The sequence below is a fragment of the Saimiri boliviensis genome, chromosome 16 (assembly GCF_048565385.1).
Source record: "Saimiri boliviensis isolate mSaiBol1 chromosome 16, mSaiBol1.pri, whole genome shotgun sequence".
Lineage (NCBI taxonomy): Eukaryota > Metazoa > Chordata > Mammalia > Primates > Cebidae > Saimiri > Saimiri boliviensis.
The window spans coordinates 17,817,905-17,841,691 of NC_133464.1; the positions used below are offsets into that span (position 1 = coordinate 17,817,905).

Sequence of the window (23,787 nt, forward strand, 5' to 3'; positions counted from 1 at the left end):
GAGGATCACTTGAGCCCAGAAGTTTGAGGTTACAGTGGGCTATAATCGCACCACTGCACTCTGTCTAGGTAACAGAGACCCAGTCTCTCATATATATATATATATATATATATATATATATATATATATAAATATATATATATATATTTTTTTTTTAAAGAAATTGTCTTCTGTAAAATGTCACCTCCTTAAAAATAAATCCTCATATCCAGAAAAAAGAAAAAAAGAAAGAAAAAAATACCGTGAGAGGGCAGGAGGTTGAGGCTTCACCATTCCTATTTTATCAAAAAGTCCATAAGGGTTTAGTAAACACAACAGTATTCTTTAAATCATAAACCCAAGAGCTCATCAATAAGGCTGGTGGAAATATCTCTGCATATTTCTTAGAGCTGTTCTAAAGTCATATCAACTTTTCACATATATGAAAATATCAAAATCAACATCATACATAAATATCATGGACAATAACCTAGGTCAAAATGGATAGTTTATCCATCTCCACTGTAAACTATATGTCCTTAATAAAGCATAAACAAAATAACCTAATAAAACATGAATTCCACTGGACCTTATCACAAAATCTTCTGTAAAATTATCAATGAAATGCCCATTCTGCACGTTAAGTTTACTACCAAAATTAAATGAAACTGTCTATCAAAGTACTGAGAAAATCATAAATAAATGTGAATTACTACTGCTTCCATTTGAATATTTCAGTAGACTTCCTTTGGGAATCAGTTGTCATTAAATCCTTCAAAAGCAAAGAAACCTAGACTTAGGTTTCCCTAGCTAGAACTCTCTGGATCCTATCAATCATTATTAACTTTTCTTTTTTTGAGACAGAGTCTCACTCTGTGACCCAGGATAGAGTGCAGTGACGCGATCTTGGCTCACTGTAACCTCCGCCTCTGGGGTTCAAATGATTCTTGTGCCTTAGCCTCCCAAGTAGCTGGGATCGCAAGCATGTACACCTAGCTTTTTTTTTTTTTTTTGGTAGACGCAGGGTTTCACCATGTTGGCCAGGCTGGTCTTAAACTCCTGGCCTCAAATGATCTGGTAGATCATGAGCCATGGTATTCGGCCAATTACTAATATTTTTAGACAGGGGCCTGTTCTGTTGCCCAGGCTGCAGTACAGTGGTGCAATCACAGCTCACTGCAGCCTCAAATTCCTGGGCTCAAGTGACCCTCAAGCCTCAGCTCCTAAGTAGCTAGGACCAGGCATATACTATCAACTCTTTAACTGCCTTATTGTCTAGAAATTTTTCTGTAAACATTCCTCTTTCCTCCGAACATCATTTTTCCTTTTACTGCAACCATCTGTTTCTTCTTTTATCCCATTATCTAACCACTAGAGTTTTCTTCTCAAAAACATACAAAACCAAACTAAAATAGCAAAGCAAACAATGTATAAACATATTTAACTCTCATGCCATAGCACATTCAGTGCATTTACTGAAAACTTCATTCCAAATTTTTCTACATAAACACTACCTTATACTTAAGAGCTGAAAGCCCAAGGATCAACCTGATTTTCTCCTGTCTAGGTTTTTGTGGTATGTGACATGCCAAAGTATATCCTTACCTCTAAAATCTTATCAAGGAAGGCTATGGCAGCAATATAATCTCCACTTTGAAAAGCATCAAGTGCTTGTGAACGCAAACGTTGCATTTCATCAGATTTTGTAAGTTGAGACTGTGCTTCCTTTTCTTCATTTTCACTTGGATTAGATTTGAGCTATAAGGAAAATTAAAAGTTAAATTAAGCAGAGTTTTTTATCTCTTAAATCTGATACCCATAATATACACAAGGGTTAACCATTCCAAATACTTAAGTTCATTGGGTAAAAGGGGTAAAGAGATACTGGAAAAAATGGCTTATCTGATGACTGGATGCAGCAAGGTAGGCCCCTTAGTTCTACCAATATGGTCCACAAGCATGAACAACAGATCTAGACTCAGAAGACCTGGGTCTTGCAAACTTACCAGAAAGCAAATGTATGTAGGTATGTGAAAGGACACAGAAGAACGAAGGAGGGAATGCACGTTTCTCACTTTCTTACAAATAGCTCTGCAGAATAAATAACTTGAGTTTTATTTTACCTTCTAGTTATATTTCCTAAGTATTTTTTTACGTATAAATAAATAATGACGCACGTAGGGAAACTAAAAGAAGGGGCCAGCTTTTTTTTTACAGGTTGTAAGATTTAAAAAAAGATCTGATACCAAAGGGATTAAAGCACAACAAGAAAGAAGGAATTTAGAAGGAAATATAAAAGAGTAATACCTTACTAAAAGGGGCATAATGTGGTTTTCAGAGTTCTGCACACTGCCTCTTTATAAAATAACTTTATGAAGACATAATTTATTTAACACAAAATTGCTCATTTCGAATGTACAATTATATGATTTTTAAAAAATAAGTTTACCAAGTTGTGCAACCATCACCACAGTTTTAGACCATTTCATTGCCCCAGTAAGATCTCTTGTTTCGAATTACAGTTCATCCCCATCGCCAACCCCAGCGCTGTGCACTCGGACTCTTCCTCCAAACAAAAATAATGTCTCAGAAAACCAGGTAGCTAAATTTTTAAAACCTGGGGATGAGGAGGTTAGTGGTTTATACGTAATAATTTTTGAAATCTTAGTATTCCTACTAAAATGCAAAGTATAACTGAAGGGTTCCAATTTTGGGTGAGATACAGACAAAGGAAAGTTAATTCTGGAAATATCCCTCCTCAATGAGTCGATCATACTCCTCCTTTCAGGGAATTAATTTTTAAAATATACTCCCACTTGGTGGGAGAGAAAACTCCAAATGAGAAACTTTATCAATATTATTTCTTGATCATGATACTTACCCATTTTGTTTTAAGATATTTTAGCTACTCTATTTTGTCTGTTTTAACCCTTGACTTTTGAAGAACAGGACTTGAAATACTTATAGGGAACTAGAAATTGGTAACCTCCACTTACTCTGGGGGAGGGTTTCCCTCAATGATTGCATCATGTAGTTTAAGGGTGTTTTGGAGCCAGACATGCTTGTCTCTGTTTTATCATCCTTAGGGTGGTCTTGAATACTTCTGATAGACGCCATCAGAGAGAGTATGAATGTGTGTGCACTGTCACTTTGCTCTGGGTAAAAGTTTACTGACAACTTGCTTCCTATGAGTATACTACTGACCCTTTTAGATAGAATATATCAAAGATTGACTGCCTCTTCAGGATAGAATTTGTACCTTTTTTCCTCTCAAACAATGGAGTCTAATTTCTTCCACACAGTTTTTCTTGTTAGAAGGTGAGAGGAGAAGCTCTAAATCTTGGGACAGAGGGTAGAGGGTTCAAACAATGGGAACAGGAAAGAGGGAATGAGCTTAGGTCATCTAGGCCTCTTTGGTGCCAGAAGACAGGTGAGGAAAAGGGAGAGAGGATTCTTCCAAGGAAGTAAGAAAGGAGTTGGGAGAAACAAATGAAGGGCTTCCTTAGAAGCCTGAAAGTTTCAAAGAGAGTCAAGTGAGATGAAGTTTGGGTTTTGGGGGATTTTTTTTTTATTTTAAAGAGACAGGGGATAGGGTCTTGGTCTCTCACCCAGGCTGGAGTGCAGTGGCATGTTCATAGCTCACTGCAATCAGATCTCATGAAACTTACTCACTATCACGAGAGAGACCCACCCCCATGATTCAATTATCTCCCACTGGGTCCCTCCCATGACACATGGGAATTATGGGAGCTACTATTCGAGACGAGATTTGGGTGGGGACACAGCCAAACCACATCAATTAGTTATATCCTTACATTTTCCTGCTTCATTATGAATTAAACAACTATTTGAGCTCATCCTCTGTGTCCGTTTTCCTTCTGCAGGCTGTGTCTGTAGGACAGTGGTTCTCGAGATTGGCCTCAGAATCTCATTACAGTGTTAAATATTGAAGACACCAAAGAGCTTTGTTTATCAGTATTTACTATATTAGAAATAAATTTGAGAAATTAAAATGTTATTAATGAAAAGTTACTACATGGTAATATAATTTTGTGTGTAAAAACTGTTTTTAGAAACAAAATTTTAATATTGAGTAGTATTTCCCATATTTGCAGACTTTTTTATCTGTTTTAATTGAAGAACACAATTGTCATATCTACTTCTGTATTCAATCTGTTATGATATATGCTTTGGTTGAAGTATACTAAAGATCTCAGCTCACTGCAACCTCCATCTCCTGGGTTCAAGTGATTCTCCTGCCCCAACCTCTTGAGTAGCTGGGATTACAGGCCCATGCCACCATACCCAGCTAATTTTTGTATTTTAGTGGAGACCATGTTGGCCAGGCAGGTCTCAAACTCCTGACCTCAGGTGATCTGCCTACCTTGGCCTCCCAAAGTGCTGGGATTACAGGCATGAGCTACCACGCCCAGCCAAAACTGGTTATTTCTGAATTTGTTATCCTGAAACACCATAGTGATCCTTTCTGCATTAAAGAATGAAAGATGGAAAAAAAACAATGATGACAGTTATTTTGATAGATAATAGATTTATGTTAGTTTGAACTGTTTACAATTGATATAGATCCACAGACTATCAATGGGGAGTTTATCAAATTTCTTACCAAAGGTTTATACTTGACTTAATTAAATTGCAATTGGCACCATTATTTACCTAATATATGGTTTCTCACAATCAAAATGCAGGTTTCTAGCTCTGTCAAAATAAAAAATAGTTTCATGAAATGATACTCAAATTGATCATTGCTTTTTTCTATTTGGATCTTCTGGAATACTGCCTAAATTTAAATATTATCCATATAAGTCCAAAGCATGAATAGCAAAGATACAGTAAACATTGAAGACCAAGAATAGATGAGTTTAAACTGCATTTATGGAAGTATGTTGGATTTGGGATTTTTAAAGTTTGTGAGAATCAGGGAGTTTTTATAGAAATAAGACGTTCATATTTTCTCTACCTGTCCCTCTCCCCTAAATGATTTCTCTCTGGAACTATCTCAGGGAATAGCATGAACAATTTGAACAATCCAGAAACCTAGATATCATAATTCCTTTGTCTCAGTCACCCCAACCAATGCATATATCTAGAGCCAACCTCCTAAACATCTACCCCACCTATATTAGCCTACTCTTTGACCAGTGTAAGGTTACACCTGGATTACTTATTTACTGCAACAACATCATTTAGCAGACTCTCTGCTTCTCCCCTTGTCTTCTTCCAATCCATTCTTCAGAGTAACCAGTTGAGCGTGCTAAGCCAAAGACTGTTCACAGTACTTCTAATATAAACCTTCAATGGCCATAAATGCACAAACCATGGCTGAAGTACAAAGTGAGATTTAAAACTCAAGGTTCCTACCTCTTGTTCCAAAGCTTTCCATTTTTCTTCAAAATGTATCAAATACAACTTTACAAGAGTGTCAACCTAAATAACAAGCATTCTCCAAAGGTACTGAGTTTATTCAGGAGTGTGCAGGCAATATGCAAATCCAGCATATGCGGGCTATACAGACAGCAGGTATAACCAAACAGGTTGAAACCAGGAGAAGCTTTAACGGCAAAAGGGAAAAGCATAGGCAATTTGTTTGGAAACAAAGAGAACACTGGATACAGGGGAGGCTGTGTCAGTCAAGTGTTCTTGTGCATCCAGCTAGCTATCCTTGTGATTCAGGTAGCAAGCTGCAGTTTGAGCTGCAGTGGCCACTGCAGGTGGGCAATGTCAACAGGGCTCCATGGATGTAGGGATGCAGGGGCTGCCGGCAAAAGTTCTTATTACAGACATATGTGCAGAGCAGCCCTAAGAGAAGCTGTGTAGCAGTTCTTATAATAAACGTGTGTGAGGACTCCTTTCTTATCCTCCTGACTTTTTTTTGTTAGGGTTTGATAAAAGTGACTTCATTTTGATTCTGAGAACACTCACAAGGGGAAAGAGCTAGAAACTTTAAATAACTGTCATTCAATCATATCAATTTAACAGACATAAAAATTTTATGTAGTTATCAACATTTACAATTATTGTCATTGTATTGATGTTATTATGTGTGTCCAAGCCTAAAAAACCAACCCTTAAATAAATAATTCGTATTAATGAGTAACACTCTATTATATAGATACAGCATTCTCTAATGGAGCCCCAATAAGTATCTCTGAGCAAAATGTTTTTCTTTTATAATACTTAATGTTAGACTGTGCCACAAAAACTCTGCTTATGTGTGCAATGTCAATATATTATATGACTGGAAACATTTTCTTTAAGACCTATCAATATTAGGCTGTAAAATATGTACTGATTTTTGCTAAACTTAATGGCCAGTGGTCTCTGAACAGTTTTAATATTCGTCTCTTTATCTGGAAGACTAAACATTGTATGCACTGGCTTTGAATTCGTATTTCTGGGGTTACCTGACTGATAATATTCTTTTTTTTTTTTTTTTTTTTGAGATGGAGTTTCACTCTTGTTACCCAGGCTGGAGTGCAATGGCGCGATCTCGGCTCACCGCAACCTCCGCCTCCTGGGTTCAGGCAATTCTCCTGCCTCAGCCTCCTGATTGATAATATTCTTTTATCATCTGTCCTATAGAATTGAGGTTCCAAATGCTTAAATTTAATTTTAATATGTTAAATAAATTTTTCTTAGCATTCCAATTACATGACCCTCTGTCTCCCTCTCTACCACCTATGAGCAGGACTATACATACTGATCAAAGTACGCACATATGAATTTGCCAATTATTAATCTGAATTTTAAGTCCTACAATGAATTTGGACAAAATATTCCAGATAACCTAAATTTACTTCAAACAAAGCTTAATATAGAATATTTCTGAAACATATGAATTCTGTGCTTATATTATTCTCTAAACCAAATCCAATCTAATTATAATTATTCTTACACACATACAAAATTGTTGTTAATATAACTTTTAAAAAATTACTTGTAGTTTTGAAACTTAACTTGGTCTCCCATCTTAATGCCCATTAAGATTTCTCTCATAGAATTAAGTGCAAGTTGAGTACTTTCCTATGAAATAATCACAAAAATATCATTCCATGTAAAAGTTGGAATTTAAAACATACCCTTTACAATCATGCTAAAAAATAAAAATCTTAGGTATACATTTTTTTAAAAAAATGTAAACACATACAGGATCTGTATATTAAATTACAAATCGCTGATGAAAGACATCAAAGGAGACCTCAATAAATGGAGACATCCCTACTATATTCATGGATTGAAGGACTCAACAAAGATGTCAATTCTCCCCAAATTAATCTGTAAGTTTATTACAACTCCTATCCAAACATCTCAAGACTTTTTATAACCACAGACAAGTTTATTCTAAAATTCATATGTAAAGACACTGACCTTAAAATATCTTTTAAAATTTTGACAAAGAACAAAAGTAGAAAAGAACCACTTTACTTAATATTAAAGATAACTACTATTAATAAGCAGGAGGTGCTGGGCGCAGTGGTTCATGCATGTAATCCCAGCACTTTGGGAGGCCAAGGTGGGTGGATTACTTATGTCAGGAGTTTAACACCAGCCTGGCCAACATGGCAAAACCCCCTTTCCACTAAAAACACAAAAATTAACTGGATATGATGGTGGTGGGCACCTATAATCCCAGCTACTAGGGAGGTTGAGACAGGAGAATTGCTTGAACCCAGGAGGCAGAGGTTGCAGTGAGCCGAGATCATACCACAGCACTCCAGCCTGGGCAACGCAGCAAGACTTCATCTCAATCAATCAATCAATAAATATGCAGGAGGCCACTGGCATGAGGCTGTCTCCATACTTTGTTTCCACCTAATGAACTACAACCTAACTTAAATTGAAAACCTAGCTTAAGAATGTAATAAGCAGTGGTGTCTTGGCCCATCATAAGCAGCCAACCTTGCCACTAATCACAGGCAGGTAACTGACCAGATCATATCCAAATAAGGCAAAAGCCTAGGTGTAACCAATCAAATGATTTCTGTACCTCACTTCCGTTTTTCGTCTGTAAGTACTCACTGCCCACATTGTGGAATCTATCTCTGTGAACTTTTTCTGGTTGTGAGGAGTGCCAACTTCACTGATCATTCTTTGCTAAAATAAACTCTGCTAAGTTTAAATTCTCAAAAGTTTTTCTTTTAATACTGTCTAGCTATAGTAATCAACAGAGTGCAGGAATGACAAAGGGACAGACATATAGATGAAAGGAACAGACCAAAGAACCTAGAAATAGTCCCATAAAAGTACAGCCAACTAATTTTTGAATAAGGTGCAAAGGCAATTCAATGAAAAAAGCCTTTTCAAAATATGGTGCTGATATCAAAAGCAATCTGGTATCTAAAGCCAAAACAAGTGAACTTCAACCTAAACCTCATACCATCATACAAAAATTAACTCAAACAGACCATGGGCTTAAAAGTAAAACATAAACTCATAAAACTTTTAGAACACAGGAGAAAGTTTTAGATCCTAGGGCTTGGTCAATACTTCTTAGACATGACACCAAAAGCACAGTCCATAGAAGTGAAAAGAAAATCAACAAATTGAACTTCATCAAATTTAAAGACTGAGGAAGGCATTCAAAAATGGCTGACTAGAGGCATCTGAAAGTCACCTTCTTCATAAGGAAGAACCCAAATAGCAAGTATAGGTCATCTAGGAGAAGACACTGGAGTCCCAACAGACAACAGGAAACACCTCAGAAGAGGAAGAAGAAAGAAGCAAGGCAGCCTGCTTGGCTAGGATAAGAGCCCAAAGAGGCTCCAAATGCGGGGAAAGATAAGTAAGTGATCCCCAGCAGTCCACATGCCCACTGTGGACTCCTCCAATCCTAGCTGGAGAGCCCCTCAACACTTGTGGGCCCTAAATCGTTTCAGGTTAAAACCAGCTGCCTCGAGACTGCATGACGGCATTGCTCCAAAGAAGGAGATAACACTGGGTCCTACGCACCTTCCAAATCCTATGCACCTACAACATGGTGCCCCTGTGAGAACACAGCCCTTACCAGGCTGCATCCTGCCCTGGGGCCCACCCAACAGTTCCTGCATCTCCACAGCCATCGTGCCCCATTGACATCCCCCACCTGCAGATGCCACTACAGGTGGCTGCTGCCACCAGAGCCAAGCACAAGCCACTGGCATCAAGATCCCATCCCAGGAACAGGATTGCTACACATTGTTAAATGTACTGAGCACAGGCTCTCTTGCCCACAGCCACCACCTAGGGACAAAGTGTGTGCTCCCCAGCCACCTGCCTACAGGGGCTGCCACTGAAAGCGCAGTAGCAGAACTACAGCACAGCCACTATTGCTCCCACCTAAGCACTTCACTGAAAGTCTGGGGATCACCCCACCTTTACACACCACAGCCAGCACCTGCATACATCACCAGGCAGCCCTGAGGAAAGTTCTGCCTTGCATGGCTCACTACCCGTGCCTCTGCCCAAGTGCCCAAGCACACTATCCTGGGGCCTAGGGATTTCTCTGCCCAGTCTATACCCACTGGCACCTGAGCACTCCTTCCTGGAGCTTGAGGCTAAGCCCACCCAGCTTGCCATACAACCACAGGTGGCACACACCAGGACACACCACCTGTGGCCTGGAAATGGCCCACTCAGCCCAGTGTAGCCATAGCGAAGACCAGCGCAGACCAGCAGGGATCCAAAGGGTTGTCCTACCACTGCTACTGTCATTGCCCAGGCCACAACTGCTGCCCAGGGGCCCCAGGACCCACCCACTTGTCTGGTCCAATGCTGCCATTCCCTGTACCAAAGTAGGCCACCTGGAGGCTCCAGAATTGGTCCACCTGGACCCACTAACATAAATGCCAGCATGTGCCACCTTAGAGCCCTAAGTTAAGCATGTTTGGCCTGCCACTGACCCTACTGGAACCCAAGAACTGGGTTATCTGGCATCCCCATCCCCAGCAAAACTACAGAACAGCTTCCACTAAAAGCTGCACCCTAAGCCACTGAAGAAATCACAGACACCATTGACACGCATTACAGCCAGACAAATTATATGGAGACTATGCTACTACACACACCAAGAATCAAAGCCAAAGTGCCCTACCCAACCAAAAACATAGATACACCTTCAGGAAAAAGTCCTCTAGTACAAAAGCAAATACAAAAAACTGGAAGAAATGACAGTTACATTATTAACAGATGCAAAAATGTCAACCTGTGGACTTCAACATGAAAAAGCAATGAAATACGACACCTCCAAAAGAAAATAACTCTCCAGCAACAGATTCCAATGTAAAAGAAATGTGAAATGCCACAAAAAGGATTCAAAGTAATGATATTAAAGAAGCTGAGTGAGATATAAAAGAACACAAATAGACAACACAAGGAAATTAGAAAAACAATCCATATGAAGGAAAAATGTATAAAAGAGATACATATCATTTTTAAAAAGAATCAAACAGAAATATTAGAACTAATGAATTCACTGAATGAAATTTTAAAATACATTTAAGAGCTTCAACAATAAACTGTATCAAACAGAACAAAGAATTTCAGAACTTGAAGACAGGTCCTTTGAAACGACCCAATCACAAAGAAAATGAAAAAGCAATGAAAAAGAATAAATAAGCTTACATGACATACAGAACACCATAAAGTAACCAAATATTTGAATTTCTGTTGTCACAGAAGGTGAAGAAAAACCACATGATTAAAAAAAAAAAACCTACTTAACAAAATAATAGCTGAAAATAACCCAAGTCTAGCAAAAGATTTAGACATCCACAGACAGACATCTCTCACTAAGTACAAAAATCAACACAAATGCCTTAAAGACTTAAACATAAAATCTAAAACTATAAAACTGCTGGAAGGAATGCTGTGGCATAACCTGCTTATCTGGCACAGAAAGAAAGAGCTTATGGAACACATGCTTTGTGCTCAAGGGAGGAATGCCTCTTTGAAGCACAAGAATGCGACCAGACTTGCTGACTCCTATCTACAGCCCCTCTAGCTTTTTTAATGATTAAATCTAGAATAGAATTTGTTCTCTATGCCTCAAAGAAAATGTCAAATGGCCCTAGCTATAGATCACCTGCCTGACCACCATTCCTTTATCTCCCCTCACACACCTACCACATTCTTGCTTTGTGTCATGTACCAATAAATGGTGTGGGTCTCCAGAGCTCGGGGCCTTCGCAGCCTCCATACTTGTATTGGACCCTGATCCCCACTTTATGCACTCTTGTCTTTTCTCATTTCTTTGTCTCTGCCATCCCTTGTGACCCTCACGGTCTGTGTCAGGGCTGGTCCCCGACATCAAGCTATTAGAAGAAAACACAGGGAAAACACTTTAAGACATTGGTCTAGGCAAAGCTTTTACATCCAAGTCTCTAAAGCACAAGCAACAAAAACAAAAATAAACAAACGGTATTATATTAAACCAAAAAGCTCTGGGCTGGAAATGGTGGCTCACACCTGTAAACCTACCACTTTGGGAGGCCAAAGAGGGAGGATCACTTGAGGCTAGGAGTTCAAGACCAGCCTGGGCAACATAGCAAGATCCCATTTCTAAAAAAAAAAAAAAAAATGTTCTAAAATTAACCAGGCCTAGTAATGCACAGCTGTAGTCCGAGTTACTTGGGAGGCTGAGGTGGAAGGATCACTTGAGCCCAGGAATTTGAAGCTGCAGTAAGCCATGATCATGCCACTATACTCCAGCGTAGGTGACAAGAGTGAGACGCCAACTCAAAAAGTAAAAATAATAAGCCTCTGCACAGCAAAAGAAATAATCAACAGAGTGGTCAAAGAAGCTGCTGACTGGAGAAAATATATGCAAACTATTCATCCAACAAGCGGCAAATATACACAATATACAAGGAACTGAAAGAAGTCAGCAGTAACAAAACAATCCTATTTAAAAATGGACAAAGGACATAAACAGACATTTCTCAAAGGGCATAAAAATGGCCAACAGGTATATGAAAAAATGTTCAACATCACTAATCATCAGGGAAATGCAAATCAAAATAATAATGAGAACACCTCACCCAGTTAGAATGGCCATTATAAAAAGACAAAAAATAATAGATGCTGGCAAGAATGCAGAGAAAAAGGAACTCATATACACTGTTGGCAGGAATGTAAATTAGTACAGCCATTATGTAAAACAGTATGAAGATTTCTCAGAAAACTAAAAACAGTACTATACAATCCAAATCAGTATATAAAAGGGATACCTGTACCCCTATATTGCAGCACTATTCACAATAGTAAAGATATGCAATCATACCAATTGTGCCTAATCTACAGATAAATTAATAAAGAAAATATGGGTGGGTGTGTGTGGGGGGGGGTGTGCGTTTGTGTGTGTGTTTGTGTGTGTGTGTAGAGACAGCGAGAGCAAGAGAGAATGGGATACTATTTGGCCATAAAAAAGAACAAAATCATGTTCATATGGAGCCACATGAGTGGAACTGGAGGTTATTAAGTGAAATATAAGCCAAGTACAGAAAGGCAAATATTGCATGTTTTCACACATATGTGGGAGCTAAAAAAAAATATTAATCTCACAGAGTTAGTAGAATGATAGACATGATAGATACTAGAGAATGGGAAGGGTGTGTCAGTGGGAGAAGAGATGAAAAGAGGTTAGTTAATGGATACAAATATACAGTTGGAGAGAAGGAATAAGTGGTAATGTTTAACAGCAAAGTAGTGTAGTTAACAAGATACTGTCCACTTCAAAATAGCTGGAAGAGGGGAGGTGAAATGCTCCCAACACACAGAAATGATATATATTCTGATACTCTGAATACCCTGACTTGATCATTACACAGTCTATGCATGTAACAAAGCATCACATGTACCCCATAAATATGCACAAATATTATGTATTAATTTAAAAATTAGATTTTTATTCTATTTAACACCCTGTGAGGAGGATGAAAGCAAAAGCTACAGACTGAGGGAAAATACTTGCAAACCAAATATCCAACAAAGTATCTAAAATATATAAAGGACATTTAAAACACAACAATAAAAAAGCAAAGAAGCGGAAGAAGATGGCGCTCACCAGCTTTTTACCTGCACCTACTCAGCTATCTCAGGACCAGCTCGAGGCTGAAGAAAAGGCAAGATCCCAGAGATCACGGCAGACCTCATTGGTCTCCTCGCGAAGAGAGCCTCCCCCGTACGGATATCGGAAAGGCTGGATATCTCGGTTATTAGAGGATTTTGGAGATGGAGGTGCTTTTCCAGAGATCCATGTGGCTCAGTATCCACTGGATATGGGACGAAAGAAAAAAATGTCGAATGCACTGGCCATTCAGGTGGATTCTGAAGGAAAAATTAAATATGATGCAATAGCTCGACAAGGACAGTCGAAAGACAAGGTCATTTACAGCAAATACACTGACCTGGTTCCAAAGGAGGTTATGAATGCAGATGACCCAGACCTGCAAAGGCCCGATGAAGAAGCTATTAAAGAGATAACAGAAAAGACAAGAGTAGCCTTAGAAAAATCTGTATCACAGAAGGTTGCTGCAGCCATGCCAGTTCGGGCAGCTGACAAACTGGCTCCTGCTCAGTATATCCGATACACACCATCTCAGCAAGGAGTGGCTTTCAACTCTGGAGCTAAACAGAGGGTTATTCGAATGGTAGAAATGCAGAAGGATCCAATGGAGCCTCCAAGGTTCAAGATTAATAAGAAAATTCCCCGGGGACCACCTTCTCCTCCTGCACCTGTCATGCATTCTCCTAGCCGAAAAATGACTGTAAAGGAACAACAAGAGTGGAAGATTCCTCCTTGTATTTCTAACTGGAAAAATGCAAAGGGTTATACAATTCCATTAGACAAACGTCTGGCTGCTGATGGAGAGGACTACAGACAGTACACATAAATGAAAATTTTGCCAAACTGGCCGAAGCCCTCTACATTGCTGATCGGAAGGCTCGTGAAGCTGTGGAAATGCGTGCCCAGGTAGAGAGAAAAACGGCTCAAAAAGAAAAGGAAAAACATGAAGAGAAACTTAGAGAAATGGCCCAGAAAGCCAGGGAGAGAAGAGCTGGGATCAAAACTCATGTGGAAAAAGAGGATGGGGAGGCACGTGAGAGGGATGAAATCCGGCATGACAGGCGAAAAGAGAGACAGCATGATCGGAATCTTTCCAGGGCAGCTCCTAATAAGAGGTCGAAACTTCAGAGAAATGAAAATCGGGATATCAGTGAGGTCATTGCTCTCGGTGTTCCCAATCCTCGGACTTCCAATGAAGTTCAATATGACCAAAGGCTCTTCAACCAATCCAAGGGTATGGACAGTGGATTTGCAGGTGGAGAAGATGAAATTTATAATGTTTATGATCAAGCCTGGAGAGGTGGTAAAGATATGGCCCAGAGTATTTATAGGCCCAGTAAAAATCTGGACAAGGACATGTATGGTGATGACCTAGAAGCCAGAATAAAGACCAACAGATTTGTTCCCGACAAGGAGTTTTCTGGTTCAGACCGTAGGCAGAGAGGCCGAGAAGGACCAGTTCAGTTTGAGGAAGATCCTTTTGGTTTGGACAAGTTTTTGGAAGAAGCCAAACAGCATGGTGGCTCTAAAAGACCCTCAGATAGCAGCCGCCCCAAGGAACATGAGCATGAAGGCAAGAAGAGGAGGAAGGAGTAGACACAGGTCTCTTTCAAAGTGAATGAACTATTATCCATAACCCTAATGATGCAAGTCATATGGGGGAACACTTTGTAAATGGTCAGGATAAAAACCAAATCTGGGTGCCAGGTCCCAGCACTACTTTTTATTACTGGAGAATTGGGGGGGATAGAAAATTCTACTTTGAATTATTTAGTTTTTTTAAAGAGTAGGTTGTGTTTGTGCTTCTCCCACCTTTCAGCATTTATAGAACATGCTGCCCCACATATAAAATCAAGACCACTTCCTTTTGTGTGACACTAGTAGTTTGGGGTTAATATTTTGTGTAAGAACAGCTGCCTGTGAGTAAAGATACCCCAACCACAGTGAGTAGAAGGATGTTCACATATTGGAACTGTCCTGCCAAATAAATTTTGCCCTTATTGTGCTCTGTTTTAATTTGGAGTGGGCAAAGTAAGCTCTTGCTTGATGCAACTTGTTTCAAATAAAAACATTTAGACAAAAAAAAATAAATAAAAAAGCAAACAAGCCAATTAGAACATGGGAAAAAGACATGAATGGAAATTTCATTGAAAAAGATTCACAGGTGTTAGCAAATAAGCACAGGAAATGATGATGTTCAATATCATTAGTACTCAGGGAAATCCAAATTAAAACCACAATAACACATTCATCAGAACGGCCAAAATAAAAAATAATGACAATACCAAACGCTGGCAAGAATGTGGAGGAATGTAAAATGGTATGGTCACTCTGGAAAGCAATTCAGTGGTTTCTTACAAAATAAACATGCAATAACCAAACAACCCAGTAACTGCACTCCTGGGCATTTATCCTAAGGATAACAAAAATTCACATTCACACAAACATCTGTACAGAATGTTCACAGTAGCCTTATTTGCAATAGCCAAGAAACGGAAACAACCCAAATGGCCATCAGTATCTAAAAGGAACAAACTAAGTGGGATACGTAAATATCTAGACAAATCTCCAGAAAAATATGCTGAGTAAAAAAAGTCAATTCAAAAGGTTATATAATACTTGATTCCAGTTATATAAGATATTTGAAATGACAAAATTTAAAAAATGAATATCAAATTAGTGGATGCCAGAAAGTACGACTAGAGGGCCAGAGCAGGGTGGGATGGAAATGGGTATGGTTATAAAAGGGTATCAGGAAGGATTCCGGTGGTAATAGAACACCAAGTCAGCATCTTGACTATGGTGGTGGGTACGTGAACCAACACGTGATAAAGTATATGAAGTGCATACAACGCAGAAATGAATACTAGGGAAGTTGAGGAAATCTGAATAGATTGGTAGATTGTATCAGTGTCAATATCCTGTTGTTGATATAGTGCTATAGTTTTATACTATAGATAAATTCATAGCTATAAAAACAACTTTGTCTTTGGAGGAAACTGTGTAAATGGTACCTGGAATCTCTGTATTATTTCTTACAACTACATGTGGATCTACAATTATCTCAATAAAAGTTTCAATTAAAACTAAATGACTGTTCAATACAGACATACATTCTCATGGAAGAATCCCTGTAGCAATACTAAGAGTAGTTGTAAGAACACAATAGCCGAAGTATGACTGTCAAAGAGCAATCTAAAAAGTAGAAAGTCTATGAGAATCTCTTTTCTTGTTTCTGAGAAGTTTTAACATTGATCACAGAAAAGACATTAACCCAAGACATACCCAGGGTACCAAGATCTCAGTTATCCAGAAGAATACATCCAATGCCCAGTAAGGATTAATTTGTGCTAAAACTCTATCCTAAATTATGTTACTTCTAAAAGACTAAAGTTGTAATCGGAAAAAAAATCTAAATAACAGATTTAAGCATCTGCTGGAAGCAGAACACATTCTCATGTTTTATAATTCATTCATCCATTTGACAGATGTTTATGCAATACCTTCTCTGAACGAAGGCCTGGGCTAGGGAAAGGTTACTCTAGCACTGTCACCTCCCCACCACCTGGTCTTCAGCCTGCTCTCAAGCATCTTCCCAAGTAGGAGGGGAGATCAGATAAAAAGAATATGCTAGCAATTTTATTAAGACCATGAGGCTGTTTCTGATCCAATACAATTAAATCTAATGTTTTTGGATTTATCCACAGATGACAGAGTATTGTGACAAGGCTTATGACCATGTTAGAAATTTTTGATTTCTTTTCACAGATGTTATCATCATAGTAACTAAGCATTTCCATAAACTATAAAAAATACAAACAATAAACAGTGGCCTTATATACCCTTTCCAGACCACTCCAGAAACAAATCCATGTAAAACAAAAATGCTGGTCTTTAAAACAAGCAAAATGAGGGCATAAAAAGACTGGCTACGTGTCTCTAACCAAATCATTTTTTAGTATATACTGCCTTCAATGACACAAAATCTATAACATTCCCCAACAAATCCAAAGCACTTTACACTTTGTAAAGCAGCCATAATGGATGACTGCAAAATTCCCTTTTAAGAATCTGTTTCATTATTCCTCTCAAATCCAATGAAGGGTTTCCAAAAGGATAGATCCAATGCCCAATAAGGATTAACTAACAAGGACTTTAAAAGTAGCTCAGCTGACATCTTTAGATTCTCATGGTGGACAAAGCAGAATAAGCAAGCTGTATAAACTGAGTTAAGATTGTGTATCTATTGGGTATACTTTACCTTCCAACTGTTAACAGGATTCTTTGATGTCTGCCACCAAATAGTAATTCAGGATTCGTGATTCTTAAATACATAAATCAGGCTATTCTCTATTTACTTACTGTCTAAGACTACTGACTCTTAGCTGTAAAATTACTATTAACTGCCATAATACCAAAAAAAGGTCCAGTAAGTTCTCTCAAAATAACTTCTTCCTAGAGTCAAATACAAACTGAACTTACCACTTTTTTAAAATCATCCTCTGCTTCATCAAGTTTTCCTTGTTTGAGTAATAAGTGACCTCTCTGTAGTCTTGCCTAGAAAAAAAGGGGAGGGGGGAATATCCTGAGTATTATAGATTTCTAAATCTTTTTTAAACACAAAGAATAAAACTAAACAAACAAGTTATTAATAAATATTTATTTTTCCAATGCCCATTTTACTTGACACCAAAAATAATTCCTGGAACCAATTAATGTGTATAATTTTTCTTAATGCATGCTTCCTTAAAAATACTTTTTGTTCTACCAGGAAAACAGAAAACATGTCCACACAAAAACTTGTACATGTATGTTCACAACAATAGCCAAAAAGTGGAAATAACCCAAATTCCCATCAACTAACAAATCAATATACAAATATAATGTATCCATACAATATTATTCAGCCATAAAAAGGAATGACATATTGGTATGTGCTACATTAATGAACCTTGAAAGCATTATGCTAAGTGAAAGAAGTCAGACACAAAAGGCCAAACATTATGTGATTTTGTTTATATGAAATATCTGAAATGGGCAAATCTATGATAAGTGGTTGCCAGGAGCTAGAGTGGAAGTAGGGAGTGACTGCTAACAGGTACAGAGCTTCTTTGGGGGTAGATAAAAGTGTCCTGGAAGTAGCTAGTGATGACCACTACACAACTTGTAAATATACTAAAGACCACTGAATACTTTTAAAGGGTAAATCTGATGGCATATAAATTGTATCTCGATTTTTAAAAATGCTTTTTACCATAACTTGTTGCCCTACAATAAAAGTTGCATAAATTGGAACTTTACCAGCCCCTCTTCTCTTTTAACATGCATCAGTTTCTCCCTCTTCAGCTGAGATCCCTCTTCTTCTAATGTGTATAATCCCATTTCTTTCAAGAATACCAACTCTCTGATGACCAATCAAGCCATAAAAGTATTCCACTTAACTTTATATGTATTACTCTTATAGTAGATTAAATTTTCCTAACCCTTTTAAATGTGTCAATACACATAAAAAGTAAGATTAAAGCCACTTCAACTATCATAAAAATAGGAAAATGAGCCATTTAATCTTTATGAAAGGTTGTGCTTGCTTAGCTGTTTAAGATAAATTTGATAAATGTTTGAGATTTGGGAGTTCCATCTTAAAATATTAGTAATGTTTCAAATCAAATATTCACCCCATATCTAATCAGTTATCTCAAATCCTTCTGAAATAAACTAGGAAATAAGAAACTATCTAATTGGTCAGTGGTTGTCAATTCTGCCTCTGAAAGCCCCACATGAATTCCACCTCATGAGTCCCTTCCCTGCCCACACCTCTGTCACAGCGTTTACGGTGACCTGCCAATCATCAGGATTTCCTATTAGACTACAAGTTTCTCCACCTCTAAAGCTTGTAGGTTGGTTCCAGAGGACGTCTCTGCTAATTTAGCATTTTATTGGCACCACAAATGATAGCCCAATTAAGTAATCCCTTCTTTACTCTTCCTGCCACAGCCTTAAGTGCAACTGTTGTCAGTCACCTGATACTCTTAATTCAGCCTCTTTATCAACTCATTTCTGGGCCTCACATCTTGCCTCATACTCCATCCTCCACATAGATTTGTCTTTCTAAACCACAAAGCTGATATCACTGCCAGACTTCTAAAAAAACATCTAATGAACCCGCTGTTCTCTTTCACACAGATCTTTGATTCTAGGGACTTTGAATTTCTCTTGTTCCTCAGTCCACTACATCACTGTAGCTTTGATCTCTTCTGGTTACATCTAGCATGCCAATCCTCACCTTATGAAACAAATTCTCTCTCCCAAGTTCTCTTAAGTTCCCCTTTAAAGAAAGTTTAGATATACTTACCGCAGTGAAGTCCATCTTCAATTCAATCACTTTAGTTAAATCAGGAAGTGCAGCTTTGGATTTGCCCATAGCTAAAAAGACAGTAGCCCTCCGATAATAAGCAATATAGTTATCAGGATCACCATCTGAAAATTAAAATAATATTACCTCTTATTTATTCAAAAATTCCAAAAGAAATCACCTGGACAATATAAGCTTTGCAACTCTACTAAGACAGACATTAAGAAAAGAATATCTTCATCAAAAAGTAGTCATGTTGCCTGGCAAGATCTGTGCAAGTAGACCTAGAATAGGGGTCAGCAAACTATAGCCTAAGCCACATCCAATGCACAGACTTCAGTTAAGAATGTTTTTTACATTTCTTAAAAGTTGCCCCAAAAAAAGAAAAAACAAAAGAAAAATGTAAGACTGTATGGCTACAAAGCCGAAAATACTTGTCTGGCCCTTTAGAAACAAAGTTTGCAAACCCTTGGTCTAGAATATTAACTATATTCAACTTATAACCTTTTTTTATTTTTATTTTTTATTTTTGAGACAGGGTCTCTGTCACCCAGGCTGGAGTGCAGTGGCATAATCATGGCTCACTGTAGCCTTGACCTCCCACGCCCAAGCAATCCTACCACCTCAACCTTCTGAGTAGCTGGAACCACAGGCGTGCTCCACCATGGCCAGCTAATTTTTTTTTTTTTAATTTTTTTGTAGAGAAAGAGTCACCACGTTGCCCAAGCTGGTCTTGAACTCCTGGACTCCAGCAATCCTCCTACTTCAGCTTCACAAAGTGCTGGGACTACAGGCATGAGCCACTGCACCCAGCCTTGACTCATAACTTTCATAAGTATGCAATTCAGTTTGTCTCTGCTGAGATTTTCCTAAGCAAAATACTAAGAATGTGGACTATGCATAATGTACAGAATTTTAAAATGTATAGACCTCTGACTAAATTGATATATTGAATGTATAACCTCTGCTCCCTCATGAACTCCAACTAGAAAGGAAATGAAGAATAAAAGGTACAAGGACAAAGGAGGAGATTAGAAATGAGAGTAAGACTAGAGAAAGAGACTAGAGAAGTTAACATTTGTAAGGAAAGCAGACAGATGAATTTGGTTTTTGAGCTAATTTTACTCTCCTTATTAGCACCTACAAAGTAGAGAAAGGAGTGGATTCAATTAGAAGCAAATCTGCTGCAGAACAATCCTTCTAGAAAGCAATTTAGAAATATAAGCATATAAAGAATTCAAAAACTAACCTTGACAAAAGCCAGCCATCAATCTTTAAAAAAGAAAAGATTCCTGTACTCAGGTGTTCATTATCATAAGACATACAATTAAAACTCCCTAAAAGTTCTATCCCTAAAGTTGTTACCATTTGGAAAACATTACAATAATCATATGGCAGGACAGTGCATAATCATTCAAAATTATGGTTGTGAACAGTTGTTAATGGCGTTGAAAATGTCAGGGGAAGGTGGGTCAGAAAAAGAGATTAGGTTATACAACCAAACATGAAAGAAGACATACAAATGGCCAATGAGCACATGAAAAGATGCTGACTATCCAAATCATTAGGGAAATGCAAATCAAAACCACATTGACCTGCATGGGGCAACAAAAATACTAATAAAAACTAAGAAAGCAAAACAAACAAACAAAAAAACCACATTGAGATACCAGTTCACACCCATTAAGATGGCTATTATTAAAAAGATAAAATAACAAGCATTGGCAAGGATGTGGAGAAACTGGAGTGCTTGTGTAACGTTGGTGGAATGTAAAATGGTACCACCACTGTGGAAAATAGTAAGATGACTGCTCAAAAAATTAAACGTAAAATTATCATGTGGTCCAGCAATTCTACTCCTTTGTATATATCCCAAAGAACTGAAAGCAAGGGTCAAATATGTATTCAAGCACACATGTTCATAGCAGCATTATTCACAATAGTCCAAAGGTGGAAACAACCCCAAAATCCATCAATGAATGAATGGATAAACAAAAACTGGGATGTGGGATATAGCATACACACAACAGATACTCATTCAGCCTTAAGAGAAATGAAATACCTATGCATGCTATCCCATGGATGAACCTTGAAAACATTATGCTAAGTAAAATAAGCCAAGACACAAAAGGAAATATTGTATGGTTCTACTAACATGAGGTACCTGAAGTACTTAAACAATAGAGACAGAAGGTAGAATAGTGGTTGCAGGAGCTGGAGTAGTGGGTTAGAAATAGGGTCCTATTGTTTAATGGATACAGAGTTTCTGTTTGGGATAATGAAAAAGTACTAGAGATGGATACTGATGACTGCACAACAATGTGAACACAATACCACACTTACAAATGGTTAAAATGGTTAATTTTCATACATTTTACCACAACAGAAAAGTAAAAGTATAAACCAGTCAGAAAAATAATGAATTTTTTAAAAAAGGAATTGGGTATTTTAACAAAAAAACCTTCTTTTTCTTAAATCTAAAAACAAAAATATATGATCCTAGCTAAGGGTCACTAAAATTTCTTTACTGAACAACTTCTCTTAGGAGGCAAGGAAAGAAGAGCAAAAACAGTAGCCTGAATATAGGCTATTTCTTACAAAATACTGTAATTAAGGAAAGATTAGGAAACAGAGTAACTATATTTGAAATATGCTTGATATACAGTATTTTTCAGTTCAGTTTATATTTTATTTGTAAGGTACAATAAATTAAAATTTTATGGATTTGGTTTGCGAACTGACCATAGAATAATTTGATACCTAAGAATGATTAACATTTAAGTAACACACTGGAGAGCAGAGGGCAATTCACTGCATGTCAACAGTGGCTATCCAGGCAGAGAGATGATGTTTCTTCTTTCTGCCGTCCATGTATTCCAAAATATTTCACAATGCTTATGGATTACTTTTACATTAATTTTTTTAAAAACTTAAGTTATCCATGGCTTATTCACACTAAGCAAAGAATAATACTGAAAATAACATGATTCAAGGTCTAAAGTACAAAACCCCATCAATTACATATGACCAAATCCTACTCAATCTTTGAGGCACAGCTCAAATGACTTATTTAACCACACATGGAAAGATAAACCTTTCCCTCTCTCAAAATTCCATAACATTCTATAATACATGTCCTTTACTAAACCTAACACTAAGCACTGATTATCAATTGTTTATATACATTCGGCCCTCTGTATCCATGGGTTCCACATCAGTGAATTCAACCATCCTCAGATTGAAAATATTTTGGGGGGCCAGGTGCGGTGGCTCACGCCTGTAATCCCAGCACTTTGGGAGGCTGAGGCAGGTGGATCACGAGGTCAAGAGATCGAGACCATCCTGGTCAACATGGTGAAACCCCATCTCTACTAAAAATACAAAAAATTAGCTGGGCATGGTGGCGCGTGCCTGTAATCCCAGCTACTCAGGAGGCTGAGGCAGGAGAATTGCCTGAACCCAGGAGGCGGAGGTTGCAGTGATCTGAGATCGCGCCATTGCACTCCAGCATGGGTAACAAAAGCGAAATTCCATCTCAAAAAAAAAAAAAAAGAAAATATTTCGGGGGTGGGGAACTGTGTCTCTATCGAACATGTACAGATTTTTTTCATTATTTCCTAAAAAGTAGGGTAAAACAACTATTTACACAGCATTTACATGGTATAAGGTAAATTGCATTCAATTTCTATTTGGAAAAACCTGACTATTCCAATCCATGAAGAAAACATCTACACAGAGGACTATGTATCACTTCACTTTTGTACTAAGGATTCGATCATATACAAAAATTGTCTACATACACTATTTCTGGAGTGTCCACTTTCACCAATTTTACTGTTCCATTTTTAGGCATTTTAAGATAGGAAATGGAATTGGAACCCCAATTTATAAAACCAAACCTAAAAAGAATAAGAAATCTGTTGTATTATAAGATATATATTTGGTCTTCTTCCTGTTTTCTGACATATAGCTCCTACAACCTGTGGAATCTCTAGAGTGACTACTTTTTTGTATACTAATGAAATGGCTGGTATGTGAACACCCCTAGATACTAAGAATATGGACTATGAATAATGGGGAAACCTACCCAGGTGAAAATATTGGAACTTTCAATACCCTCTACCATCCTAGGGGCTGAAGGTTGAGTTGGTTACCAACAGCCAATTATATAATCAATCATGCCTAAGTAATGAAGCCTCCATGAAAACCTAAAAGGACAGGGTTTGGAAGAACTTCCATGCAGCCAAAAACATGGAGGCTCCTGGAGGGTGTGGTACACCCAGAGAGGGCAAAGAAGCACCTTACCCCTTCCCTTATGTCTGGCCCTATGTATCTCTTCCATCTATTTGGTTGCTCATCTGTATCCTTTGTAATACCCCAAAATAAACAAGTAAAC

At 37.9% G+C, this 23,787-nt stretch overlaps 1 protein-coding gene and 1 pseudogene across 1 annotated transcript in view; one reads left to right on the forward strand and one right to left on the reverse strand.

The window, feature by feature from the left end:
* Window positions 1-23,787, reverse strand: part of DNAJC3 (DnaJ heat shock protein family (Hsp40) member C3) — a 74,755-nt gene that overhangs the window by 24,034 nt on the left and 26,934 nt on the right. The window contains exons 3-5 of the mRNA XM_003928204.4: window positions 19,392-19,516; window positions 17,522-17,596; window positions 1,585-1,737 (exon numbers count right to left, since the gene is read on the reverse strand). Of these exons, the coding sequence (XP_003928253.1) occupies window positions 1,585-1,737; window positions 17,522-17,596; window positions 19,392-19,516 (353 nt within the window). The remainder of the gene's footprint in view (window positions 1-1,584; window positions 1,738-17,521; window positions 17,597-19,391; window positions 19,517-23,787) is intronic.
* LOC101051497 (SNW domain-containing protein 1 pseudogene) lies at window positions 12,810-15,136 on the forward strand (annotated as a pseudogene).